The following is a 13,051-nucleotide window of genomic DNA, read 5'->3' on the forward strand; positions in this document are numbered from 1 at the left end:
AATAATTATTTGCAATGTGGATGATTATTGTATTATGTTTGATTTGAATAATTTAGCTTTACTTTTGATTGTTGTATTATGTTGGATTTGATATTTGCGGGCCGATGAGATGCGGAATGCAGCGGCGCAAAGAGCAGACCCCGCATAGCCGACCCGTAAAAAAGCATATTCGTGGAAGAAAACATGTCCAAGCCAACCCACAAAAGCGATTTTACGCGAACTGCAAACGCGTTTTACAGGCCGGCGGGATGCGAGGTCTGCTAGAGTTGCTCTAAGACACGTTAAGAGTCGGAGCTTGGGAGTTTGATTCCTGCTTAACTGCCCTTATCGTTGACGCAGTTAGCTTGTCTAGCATCAAAGGATAAACTTAGCTGGACAACCATCATCCCCTAAATAAATAAAAAAGCCTGGACAACCATCAAACAAAAAAAATAACGAACAGCAAGAGGAAGTTGTCAATGAGAGGGCCACAAAAAGGATGTAACATCATGTTAGATGTGAGATAATATCTCACATCTAAATGTAATATATACAGACCCTAAACATTTTGCATTTGCATTGGGCGTGCCCCTGTCAGATAGAGGCCTCTAATGTGCAGTGTGACATGTTGACTGGTGATTGTTCAGTTTATGTAGGTGTCTTGTACTTCACCTTCCTGGTGCTGCCGTCTAAAAATATTGTTTGCTAGTTTTCCATGCCAAGGGTGGGAGATCTTGGCAGTTTTCTCGGAGGGTTCTCCTAGTAACAATAATAATCTCCATATGTCTATAATGGCTCTCGGGTTTAAGGATATCCATTTTATCCATGCTGTGGATGTTCTTATTATATGTTTAGCACAGATATTTTCCAGATATTTTATGAAAAAGTAACAAATTTAGGTGGATATAGCTTCTTCAGGCACCCGGTTTACATAATGTAGGAAAAAGAATGTTTGCAACATAGAGAAAATGTCAAAATTAGAGAATCCAAGCTGTTACACGCCTAGACGAGATGATGACTGAAAGCTTAATTCTCCGAGCCTGATCACACGCCGTTCTTTCTTCCTGCAAGAGTTAGCGCGCCCCCACCGGCAAAAGGACGGGCGGAGAGGAACTGGTGGCGGCGAGTGCCAGAAGGTAGACCAACATGTTGCCAGCCGCTTGCGTCTTCCAAAACTACAAAACTTTAGCGAGCAACATCGCCACAAACATTTCCCAGCATGGTATAAGCTCATTCTCATTCAGATCTCTTGGGACTTTCTCTTTCGTGATCCCGACTGTTTCTGTCCTCTCTCCTTACGGCCCATACTGTCCCCAGCTTCCTTGTGCTTCCGCTGCTGCTTCTTCAAAGTAGACTTCTCGGCCTCCCCCTCCATGAGATGTTCGTACTCTTCTAGACTTGCAAATGGAGTTGAGCGGCTCTTTCGCTTTTGCCCACGGGCTGCAGCTGCAGCCTTTACATCGGTAACATCATCATCTGAATCGTCAGCACTCTCGTCCACATACGACAAGTTAAGACCATCATCTTCATCATCATCCTCGTCGTCATCTGAAATGTCATCCAACACATCAGCATCACTGTCATCTCTAAGCAAATCCCCTTCCTCCTCAAATGCCTTGGCGTCCAGATTGTCGTAGTCATATTCTCCATCCTCCGCGGACTCATCTTCCAGCTCCTGCATCTCGTCATCACTTTCATCCAGCTCCTGCATCTCGTCATCACTTTCATCACTGCCATCATCAACGTCATCAGCTAAGAGCTCTCCAGTATCTTCATCCAGAACTGAAGCTTTCTTCTTTGCCTTGGGCTTAATAGGGCCTGTCTTGTTCATGTAGAAGCGATGGAAAACAACATCTTCTGGAGGAACTTCATTTTCTGCCAATTCTAGCAGATCTTGTCCAATGAGATGATGATTCAGGTCAAGCTGCAGACACAAACACACACACACACACAGAGACTTACATAGATCAGCCAACAGAACTGCGGCAGTGACAACTCGTATATATGAAGAGGGAGTGCCACATGTGCTGTCACATGACGATAGAATCCATAACCGAAAAGATAGTCGAAGGTCAACACTAAACATGAGATCAGGTAAAACATATGCAGTTATTTTTATAGTTGCCAAGACAAACTAGAAATCATCACGTACTTTCAGATGTATAGACAGGTTGATTTTACGTATGAATGTTCAAATTAATTATGAAGAGCATACATATGCAGGATATTCTCACTTAATTCCAAATGTAACAATGAATATTCTTATGCAGCCACTGCCTAAACGATGGAAGCACACAAAAGATAGCACTAACTCAAAGGAAGTAACGAACATGTGAACAGTATATGAGTGATTACTACTTTGTACTGTCCATGACACACACGGACAGTATCTGCTACGTGACAAAAGGCACTGGAATGATACTAATGCGGTCCCCTCATATTGGTGAAGCTACAAGAGATTATGGGAACCATGACAGAACGAACATATGACAAGTTGACAGCTATACAGGTGATGTTTTTTTCCGCAAGTTAAAAAATTAAAACATGAAGAAGTCATTGTAAAATCCAGAGATAAAACATCTTAGAAGAGAAACAACACAAGATGAACAATTTAAATTCAACAAAAGAAAGTAAAAGCAAATAACAAATTCGTACCTTTTTAGCTGGTGCAATTTGTGATCCACCATGCCATTTCCCTTCAGCGATGCGGTTTCCTTTTGGTTTCTTCTCCATGAATTTGTCAAGGAAGGCAGGAAGCGACAGGTCTGTCAATGGATCACCATTATAAACAATATTGTTTCCAGATAGCAATGTCCTAGCCATTGTAAATACTGACGGGTGCACATGTGAGGCCAATAACGTTAGCTCCCACCAACTAGCACGATCTGCGTTGCTGAGAACACAACAAAAAGCACGAGTGATCAAGAACATTGTTTGTATTTGTAACAAAGTACAAAAAAGGAGAGAAAATTGTGAAATAGTATGATGTTATAGATTATTAGGGATCTTGTCAAAAAATGGTGACTGGTTTTGTATACCAAGTGGCCAATTCTCTTTGAATTTTTTCTTGTAATTGGATTGCAATAGTATACCATTTCAAGATGAACTAGATTATCAAGAATGCTACACGATATTGCCACTAGCGTTTCAAAACAAATAAACGGAAATTTATATACACCTGGATCAGATAGTAGAGCTAATCCAAATTAACATGATGCATACCCATATTTCTATCCTTGCATTATCAAACAACATAATCTGAAAATTTCATGCAAAATATAGGATTAAAAAGACAATACCAGTAAGAAGGCTCTCTGTGTCGTGGATTATATAATACATGTGATGTCGACCCCTCAGCTGATGCATTGGTTTGACCGTTCTCATCACTAGCGGACACTTTTACTTGTTTCGTAGCATCAGAATCATCCTCGCCGTCAGAATTGTATTTCTCAAGTGAAGCCAACATACTATCCTGTTTGATTGGACTTGTTGAAGCAATAGCAGGGTCCTCAGGATTCTCTACAATGTCTTCGAAGTGTTCGATACCATCATCGACAGATTCATTCTGGAGCACAATCGTCCTGAAGATTTTGATGTAAATTATGTACTCAATAAAATTCAGTGAGATCATATGGTATTGACAAGTCACCACATACCATAATGGTGGCTTTGTTTTAAGGACCTCAGACAGTATGAAAAGGCATCCACAAGCATACTGTGGAGGGCGTTGAAGAGCAACCTGTTCAGAGACATCACAATTTAGTTATTAGAGCTTCCCTAGTTCCATTCAATTCCATAATCACAAATAATACAGGTAAAACTAAAAGATTCAATATTTCGGATTTGTAATTATACTATTATAGTCTAAACAACGATTAGATTTTAAAAGCCTTCGCCCGGATTTCTTTCCCTTTTCCCACATCCCACTGTAGGACAAGTGGGTGGTGGAAAATATAATATATAAATAAAATACAAACACATCCCTTATGATATTGTCACTTTTATGTCATATTTCAAAATATCAGTTCTAGTACTTTTCTAAAATATCACAAATCACGAAGCATGTAAAACAGGCATAAGAGTTGCAGTGGGAGTTTCTACTTGACAATCCTACTATCACAACAATGGTGTAAAACAGAAATAAGAACAGCACAAACCATGTGGTTAATATTGTTTTGTGACCAAGTGTGAACTTGGCTCTAATCATATTGCGGGAACATACCTTATTCTTCTACTGGTTTGTACTCAGATAATGACAACATCACCTAATATCCAATTCTGAACCCAGGCTCATCTGCACCCGGTGAACAGTAAATTCAAAAAAATCCGGGTTTTTTTTTATGGAAGATCTTTGAGTGCGTGAGATGTGTACCAAACTTCAAAGCATCTGGGCATCTAAACCTGTGAATAGTTTCAAAACCAGATTGAATCCAGCCCAAACCATACGACTCTGCCTCTTTCATCCAAACCAATCCAATCCAAACTTTAACCACCATAATGCAGACCAAACCAAACTACCCACGTTTTCAACCCAGCCCCATCCAAACCATTTTTCATTTTTGGGTTGAAACTGCAGTTTGAAACCGCGGACACAAAAAGCTGGTGTGCTGGCCAACCCATGCCCGGAGGATGGAGAAGCTGGTGTGCGTCCGTGTGGACCTCCACACCCACCGCTGCGGGTAGTTGATCTTCAGCTTCAAGTAGCAGGTCATCCTTGATGGGTAGTAGGGCCGGTGAGTCGGAGGCGGCGCTCAAGCGTGGGATGCCGAGTCCGAGGGAGAGAGGATGTCGAGGAGCTGGGGCGCGAGCACACTGGCATGCACTCGGAAGCTTTTGGTGACAGGGACGTGCACGGGCGAGTGCATTGGCCAGCACGCGTCGTTCGTAGCCGGAGGCGGCATAGAGCACTGCGTCGATGAGGTCCGCCGGGATGCCATGGCCACCCACATGCATGACTCGCAAGCGGGAAGCGGCCGCGCGCGTCGGACAAGCAGCCGACGCTGGTAAGTCTCGGTCAGAGGCGTCGAAACCGGCCACGTCGACGACCAGGATCTACGAAGGGACCAGTTTGCCGCCGCCTGATCGTAGGGGTCACCCAGCCTTAGCGATCCTCCACCGGCCGCGCGTACTCCATCGTGACCGTGGACAGGCCGCTCATTCTCAGTGCCTTCATGCACGCCATTGATGAGTGGAATGGATTGAGCTAGGTAGTAAGCTGGAGTGCAGCGAACTAGAAGCAGGCCATATCTTACGATTTGGTCAAGAGATTGGATTTTATCCACAGATTGAAATGGTTTGGGACCAACTCGTTCGTGTCCAGACCAAACCAGTCCAATCCAGTATTTGTAAAATCCAAACCACACCAGATTGCTTTAGATTCTCAGCCCATTTAAACCAACCAAACACAATCCGACAAGAAAACCAAACTGAAACTAAGGTTTCAGTCCAAACTATTCCCAGGCTTATGGGCATCTGAGTAGATCTCAGCAAAAACAACAAAATCAGGTCCCAACAGTGCACAAACAGTAAAGTTTTTCAGACCCCAAATTTGTCTTTTTTGCTGAGAGCTACTCAGACATCCAAATGCTCTGAAATTTGGCAGGGGCATCACGCACTCATGCATCTTTGTCCACACAAAAATTCTGATTTTTTATTATTATTTAGTGTTTGTAACGATATTTTTGTTCACTCCCACCCTGTAATCATATCTCTAAGACTAACCCCATCGTGGGCCCATCAAAACTAGTACAAGAGGCATAGCAGACACCGTTTCTGATACAACCTAGGGTGTGGTGGTCATAGCTGTGATATAACTCAAGTATTTACCTTTTTTTGTATGTTGGAAATGACGTAATTTAGACCTGAAATTTTGCATGATTGCATCTATGTACAACATACTCTTCCATATTACTACAAATTAGGACTTACTTATGAATCCCATTTTCACAGAATTTGCAACTTCTGGGGAATTTCCACTTGGAACTTTCATGTGCAACTGTGTAGTTTTTAGTTCCAGTGGGCAGTGGTGTTAGTGCTGTATAGTAGTGGTGTAACTAGTGTTAGTCCTTTATGCTCGTCCTGGGCGACAGGTAACTGATTAAGCCATAGTCGGCTTATATGTCGGGAGCCCACGACAACCATTTCTGTGATTACGAACTTCTAGCAAATTTAAGTAATATATTCGCATCGTTAGAAACATACCTGAAGCAGACGCTTCGAAAATGCAGCTACTCTCTTCAGCATTACATCGTTCTTCATTGCTTTCACCAACAGACCCAGAAATAATTCCGGCTGAAATATGCAAGACATGATTAGTCAGGTAAACTATAGAAAAAGATGCCTAACAACATATAAGGGTGAGGTGCAGAGCTACTTTCTTCATGGTTATCTTGTGCCAGGGAAGAGATTTATAAACCATGTTATTGTTCAAAGATCAAAGTGCACTAAAATAAAGAACACACAGAAAGCATGACAAAAGGGCCGGCAACTGAAACCTTTGATGAAGAAACAGCTGAAGGACTCAAAAGTTTCGCATATAACGCGCGGTAAAAACGGTCACTTGCTATCTGATTTTTTGTGGAGATCTGATATAAAAGCATTAACGCCTGAACACCAACATTGAAGTTCTCAGAGTGAACCTACATGCAACAACAAAATTGCTAGTTAGGATCTTTACAGGAAGCTATTATGTCCTTCAGAGAACAACTCAGCAATGTACTTTCACTGGTTAATAACCTCACCAGTCTAAAAAGAATTGGTGTCTGAACTTCCACAATATCATCAACTTCAGAGCTTGCAACATATGGTAGCGCTCTATTTACGCCCTGCATAAGATGAACTATCAATAAGAACTAGAGACACAAGTCAAGAACCAGTTTGAGCACAAAAAAAGGGGCATATGTAAGCATACTGTTAGCACATAACATAACACGACGAAGCAAAGACAGTACTAGGCAAGTCTGCAGAGTGTGAGACATACAGATAAAAGTGCAGAGAGAAGGCGGGAATCCATCTCTAAATCTGTTCCTGCTGGTGGATCCATTTCATGGTTTCCATGTGAATTAGAGTCGTTGACCTTGTCCTCTCGCCCCTTTGTTTTCCCATTTTCAACCTTTTTCTTGCCATGTTTACTTTGTTTTTCTCCTTTACTATCACGAGGGCAAGACATGAGTACCTGACAACAGTGCCACAGAACAATAAAGAAACTTCAAATATTTAAAAGCAATTAACCCCATACAGGTGAGGAGACTATGAGGATGAACATAAAGCCGTAGAAACAAAATTGAAATATGATGTGAACTGCAGAAGTTTAAAAGAAAATAGGGCCAACAAGATGGCGAACTGAGGATGTGATGAAAGTAAACTAAACGTTGGCAGGAGAAGGGTCATCGCCAGTAAGAACGCCTAAGCACAGCAAGAATTATACACTTACAAACACGTCCAAACCTTGAAAACCGCAATGTAGACATCCACCAACCGTTTTGCAATTTTAGGTCCATCTCCTTTACTGGTAAGAAAAATATGGCTCAAAAAGTTGACCTGTACAATAACAACTTTAGTTTAGAAGGCAAGATAGCACATTTAAAATAAATACATCGTAGTTTGGATAGATGAGCATATCCCGGCATTCAGAAAGTACAACTTTACACAAATGTTATCTGTAAGAGAACCAATTTACCAATGTGCTCTGTGTATGAAATTCAGAACCAATGTTTGAATAAAATAGCAACGGAAACAATAACATACGGCTTGGTATTTGGCCCGAAGCCCAACATGTGGTCTGAACAGAAATGAGTCCACCTCATCTATCACAACCATCTGCAAATTTAAAATGTCCGAGAACACACAAGTGTTAAGTTTTTTATTGATTTCGTGAGAAAAATATAACGTAGTTAACTATAATAATATAACGTAGTTAACTATACTGATCGAACAGACAATTTATGACAAAACACGACAAATGCATATACCTTCATATTTGGATGAGTGGACAGAAGACCTGTTAACAGATACGCGGCACTTGATGCTGCCCTCCTTTCAGGATCTCCAAGCTGCAATAGTTTGCATCACGATGACTAAGAATAAGGCCGCTTCCCGTAAGGTATTGCTTATCATAAGTAATATATATAGCATTGCACTATAAATTAATCATATCTGCTTTGGGTACATCATAACAATTGAAAATGGAGAAATGGCAGAAAAATGACAACTTACTTTGTTAACAAGAGCTGTAAGTAACCGGCGTTCCTGTTCAGATTTACTCTTTAGAAGGGCAGAAACTGTCTGCAGAGGAAGAGGAAAACAACAAACAAGACACATTTCATGACAAGGAAACACAAAATACTCTTAATGATAGTAATAGCACAAATCAGTGGAAGCATGTCTATTTTACGAGGCTAGGATAAGTAAATCCTCAAAATAAAATGCCAGCCATTTCCCAGATCTCATGAGGACCAGTGGCCGAGCTTCCAGATTGACCAGGAATTGAAAACCGAGCAGTTGCAGTCAAGGGACCAGTTTTGAACCTCCTAGTTTTCTATTTAATTAGGTAATTTTGCTTTCACCAGTTCCTGGAGAACTTCGGTTGGTTCGAGAAAATTGCCGCCAGAAACTTCTACTCAAATCTTCATATTCAGTTACAAAACTAGTTTGGTTTTAAAGTTTTCTGGTGCCTACCAGGAATCAAGTTCCCTGCAGGAAATAGCTAGTTTCCGCCAAGATATTAAAACGTAAGACATATCTGGATAGGAAACTGACTTGAAATTCTATTATGGCTTGATAATTCCGTGTTAAATCGGTTTGAAAGATGACGCGGTATCAATTCAACAGCTAATCCCGAGATTTAGTACATTTGGTACAGCATCAACATATCTCCACTCACAATATGGTCAAAGCTAGATTAGATGTTATGCAAGTTTGTCGAGGCAAACCATGCTTAGCTGCCTCAAAATCGTACTGTTGTACTTCTCCGTTTCTATATATAAGACATTTTGGCAGTTCAACTTGAACCGCCAAAACATCTTATATTTAGGAACGGAGGTAATAGCAATTTCTAATGCAGCTCCAACGCATCTTGTCGAATGCTTGCGATTATGTTTTGATTTTTCACAACTACTTCACTGTTTTTGATATTTCCAAGTATCAGATGTGATGTAGAAAATGATAGGATATGCCCCACTATTTCCCCAATTGATTCTTTTCATTCTGTGACGGTATAACGCTAGTCTTTGCCCAGAATGAGAGCAAATAAAAAAGTTTGTTCCATATGAATCCACGATTTGGGCTAACCTTCATTGCTTTGTCCTTAAGGCTTGGCAGCATATCTTTTAACGCAACCTCCAGTGCAATAACAAACTTCTCATACCTGTAATAGTATTAATCATCACATTCAAAACTGAAAAAAAAAACCAATGACCAGGCAAGATAAAGGTGTCACATGTAACAATGGTAATGGGTCCCACATGCCAGCCATCAAGGTGTCACATATAGCAATGACCAGGCAAGATTAAGGTGTCACATATATCTTGCCATTGTTATATGTGACACATTTAAAATGCTGACCAATAGAATAATAATAAAGGTGTCACATATAACAATGGCAAGATAAAAAGTCTAGTGCCTTCATTCGATAATAAAGTAAGTGTTCCTAAATTGAAGGCTTATTTCTTCCAGAGTCCAGACCTACATATGGCATCTACTTGGATCCTGGATGACTCAAACGTAAATAGCCAGATACATAGTGGAGTGAGAAATACCTCTGTTTCAAGCAGTCTTCCCAATGCCAGAATAGGAGAAGCGAGTAGCCATCTTTTGTTTCAGGTAAAATGTCTAATGGGCGCTGAATAAGACTTTTCAACTTACGATCAGGCAATAACCTAGCAAGAGAATGTCATCAATATTCAATAACCACGATGACAAGAAATAAAAGAAAACAGAGAGCTTATGCCGTAAGAAAATAAATCTGGCAGTGCTAATTAATTAGTCTGGTTAATGTTCGAGAAAGTGTCACTCATAAAACAGCCGTGGCCCTCTCCATTCGTTTGTACACATGCGGTGTGATTCTTCTAAAATTAGCATTCCCAGATGACTGTCTCAATAAAACCAAAGAACAGGGGATGGAACAGCTGCACATCATTCCCGAACCAACAAGGGAATAGATGGAAAGCAAAGCCAGTAACATGAGACAGTCTAGTCAGATGTTAAGAGCAAGAAATTGCTATGCGGGAAAATCAAGCTGTGCAAGCTTCAAGTGCATGTGCTACGAAATGCTTTTGCGGGCATGTAACTTCTTGTTCCTGAACTTGTGTAAGCCTAGCAGTCTAGAAAACACAAAACAAAGAATAATCAATTGGAAAGCATATTTGCACCAGTAAAGAAGGGAGCCTTCACGCCTAATAAAAGACCAATGGTGCAGCCCATTCAAGTGGCTCCCGCAAGGATGCGTTCCAATTTGAGAAATGGCAGTAAGATTCAAGGAAAATAAGGTAAGAAATATAACAAGATAAATGCCACCGATTTTGCTTTAGTGTGTCCTCAGGAGGGAAAGGTTCTATAGCTACAAGGTAACAAAAGAAAAGAGTTCAGAAGATGCTAACCTCATTTCGAACAACTCCCTCAATGCATCAAAGCCTGTGAATGCATACCTTTTACCAACCTTTGATGCAACCATACCTGTTGTAATTTTGTTTCCAAAAAACAGAAAGAACCTCTTTAGAATACTTATCGAAGAAGAGAACAGAGACAAGATGATCTGCAAAACGGCATATTGACATTGAAAGTCCAGCTATACCAAAGATTGCAAACAAAAAATATGAAGTAACCCAAAACAAAACAAAACATGCTTCACAAACTTAGAACTGCAAGAAAGCTAATTTCCAGTATGCACAGACATAAAGCTTTGTCCAAGCAATATCCATCTTAGCTGAACTGCATGTTATATAGCAAAAACTGATAGTTCACAAATCTTTAAAAGCCTGTGATTTGAAACGATATCGATTTGCCATTCATGATAGATCTTAACTTTTCAATAGATGGTGGAATTTATCTGAAAATTGTGCTACTTCATCGATGTCATGATGGCCTTATGTATCTGGATAGCCCGGCGAGGTTCTAGTTCTAAAAGGATTGACTATATACTTATATTATTAAGTACCAGAATAAAACCGCAACCTCAGTTTTCAAAAGGAAATCTACGAGAAGATGAAAGTAGATGCAGATGGTAACTTCAACTCAAAAAAGTGAGTCATATCGTAAACCTGAGCAATCTTTCTCCAGTGGCAAGGAACGCATTCACTGACAAAGACCTCGCTGGTGTTCACATAAGACCAGTGGCAGTGATTAACTGATTATACTAAGTTGCCGACCATACACTACCGAATGACAGCAATGCTAATAGTCCAAACCTATGGCGAGCATCTGCCACTAAATAAAGCCTACTGCACATAACAAACATATGATACTCATCTAAGTTTTTCTAGTGACTTCAAGTTGGTTTTATATCTTAAAAGGTCTAACATTTATGTGATTTCCATCTAACATTCATGATTCATTTTTTATCTGAAACACTGGATATTTTCCTAGTTGCAGTCACATTTAATGCAATCGAATTGCTTCCAAATGCCACTTTTACTCAAGCGTTACATGAGATAAAATAAAACTGCCACTGTGATTGTAAAAGTTGATAAGTTGTCAGGAATCAGGATCACTTCAAAACATTCTTCCCTAGCTCAGTGTCTAGATACAGGAAGAATCTCAAATGTAATCTAGCTCTGTTTCAATGATCTACGAAGCATTATTGCCTCAATTTGTTCAATACGCAACCACGATGAGCATTTCAATAGTGCAACTCACCGAGGAGAGAGTCAAGCGCCCTCATGTTTGCTATTGGATTGTCCTCGACTAGACATGTGAACGCCGACACCTTATCGGCTGATGTACCAGACTTGGCCGACATTTCCAGGAGCTTCAGATCACCAGTTCCCCGCCGCACCGAGTCATACTCCCTCGAGTACTGCGCCATGAGCTTCTCTGCCAGCTCCCGCTTCCGCTCCACCATCCGCTGCATCTCCTGAAGCCCCACTGCTGGTGCGGCATGCTTACGGTCGCCTAGGACCCTGGCCTCCAGCTCAGCAGCATCAGCGTACCACTGCCCGGAGAGAGCACCCGCCTTTACCAGCGGGTAATTGGTGGTGGCACTGGTGGTGGCACTGGTGGTGGCGGCGGTACGAGGGCCATGGAGCTCGAGAGGATGCGGTTTCTTGGTAGGTTTAGGGTTTTGGGGGGGTTCGGTGTTTGCGGGCGCTTCTGGGGTTTGGGGGTGCTTGGGCGGTTTGGGGGCGCTCATGGGGCCGGACTTGCGGAAGTCGGAGTCGTCGAACCCGGAGGAGTTGCCGGCGCCGGGGACAAGTCCCAGCGACGAGGCGAACGAGGCGACGTCGGACTTGATCGCGTCAATGTCATCCTCCTCCCCACCGGCGGCGGACTTCTTCTTCTTCTTCTTCTTCTTGGTGGACTTCGGTTCCGGACTTACGTCGGACTTGAGCACGTCCGCACCCTTATCTTCACCCTCCTCGGCGGCGGGCTTCTTTGATTTCTTGCTGGACTTCAGCTTGGGGATTACATCGGACTTGAGCGCATCCATGCCCTTCTCCTCCCCACCGGCGGCGGCCTTCCTCGCTTTCTTTGCGGACTTGGGCTTAGGGTTTAGCTCCGTCATGGATAGATGCCGCGGCTAGGGGATATGCAGGCAGAGGCGAGGTGGGATATGGAGGGCGAGGCGGCGGCTGAGGGTGGCGCCGGTGGGGGAAGGACTGGAGGTGGAGGCGGCGGCTAGGGTGTGACTAGGGTGCTTGAGCAGGGCAATTCCTATTTGCAACTAACGCCTCTCCGCGAACCCCTTCTCCTTCTTGGGCCCGGCCCAGTAACCGGTATGCCGGAGCTCATCGAGCGACTAAAAACATACCGGTAAATGCGTCCAATATAATGGCCCTTTCGCACAGGCGAGCGCTCTGGGTGGCCCGGCCCATTTATCTAACGTAGCGTAGCTTTTCTGTACTGTTTCCTGGGAATTCAA

General features: G+C 42.2%; 1 protein-coding gene across 1 annotated transcript; it reads right to left on the reverse strand.

Annotated features, from left to right (window-relative positions):
- Window positions 1–853: 853 nt before the first annotated feature.
- Window positions 854–12,845, reverse strand: LOC109783950 (protein SLOW WALKER 2). Its single transcript, XM_020342525.4, has 16 exons — window positions 11,830–12,845; window positions 10,575–10,650; window positions 9,735–9,854; window positions 9,268–9,343; window positions 8,194–8,262; window positions 7,950–8,030; window positions 7,726–7,797; window positions 7,426–7,518; window positions 6,959–7,153; window positions 6,720–6,803; window positions 6,474–6,617; window positions 6,181–6,270; window positions 3,636–3,718; window positions 3,279–3,560; window positions 2,635–2,872; window positions 854–1,903 (listed from the first exon to the last, which is right to left on the reverse strand). Exons 1-16 carry the CDS (start codon window positions 12,692–12,694, stop codon window positions 1,220–1,222), a joined length of 3,252 nt encoding a protein of 1,083 aa, XP_020198114.1. The 5' UTR covers window positions 12,695–12,845; the 3' UTR covers window positions 854–1,219.
- Window positions 12,846–13,051: the final 206 nt, after the last annotated feature.

This window comes from Aegilops tauschii, chromosome 6 (genome assembly GCF_002575655.3).
Source record: "Aegilops tauschii subsp. strangulata cultivar AL8/78 chromosome 6, Aet v6.0, whole genome shotgun sequence".
Classification (NCBI taxonomy): Eukaryota; Viridiplantae; Streptophyta; class Magnoliopsida; order Poales; family Poaceae; genus Aegilops; species Aegilops tauschii.

Excerpts from the sequence above, each read along its gene's own strand:
- LOC109783950 (XM_020342525.4), bottom strand. The coding sequence starts at position 12,694 with ATGACGGAGCTAAACCCTAAGCCCAAGTCCGCAAAGAAAGCGAGGAAG. Across the intron at positions 7,798-7,949 it reads CCACTCATCCAAATATGAAG|ATGGTTGTGATAGATGAGGT; the intron begins GTATATGCATTT and ends TTAAATTTGCAG. Across the intron at positions 3,719-6,180 it reads TTTCGAAGCGTCTGCTTCAG|GTTGCTCTTCAACGCCCTCC; the intron begins GTATGTTTCTAA and ends GTCTCTGAACAG.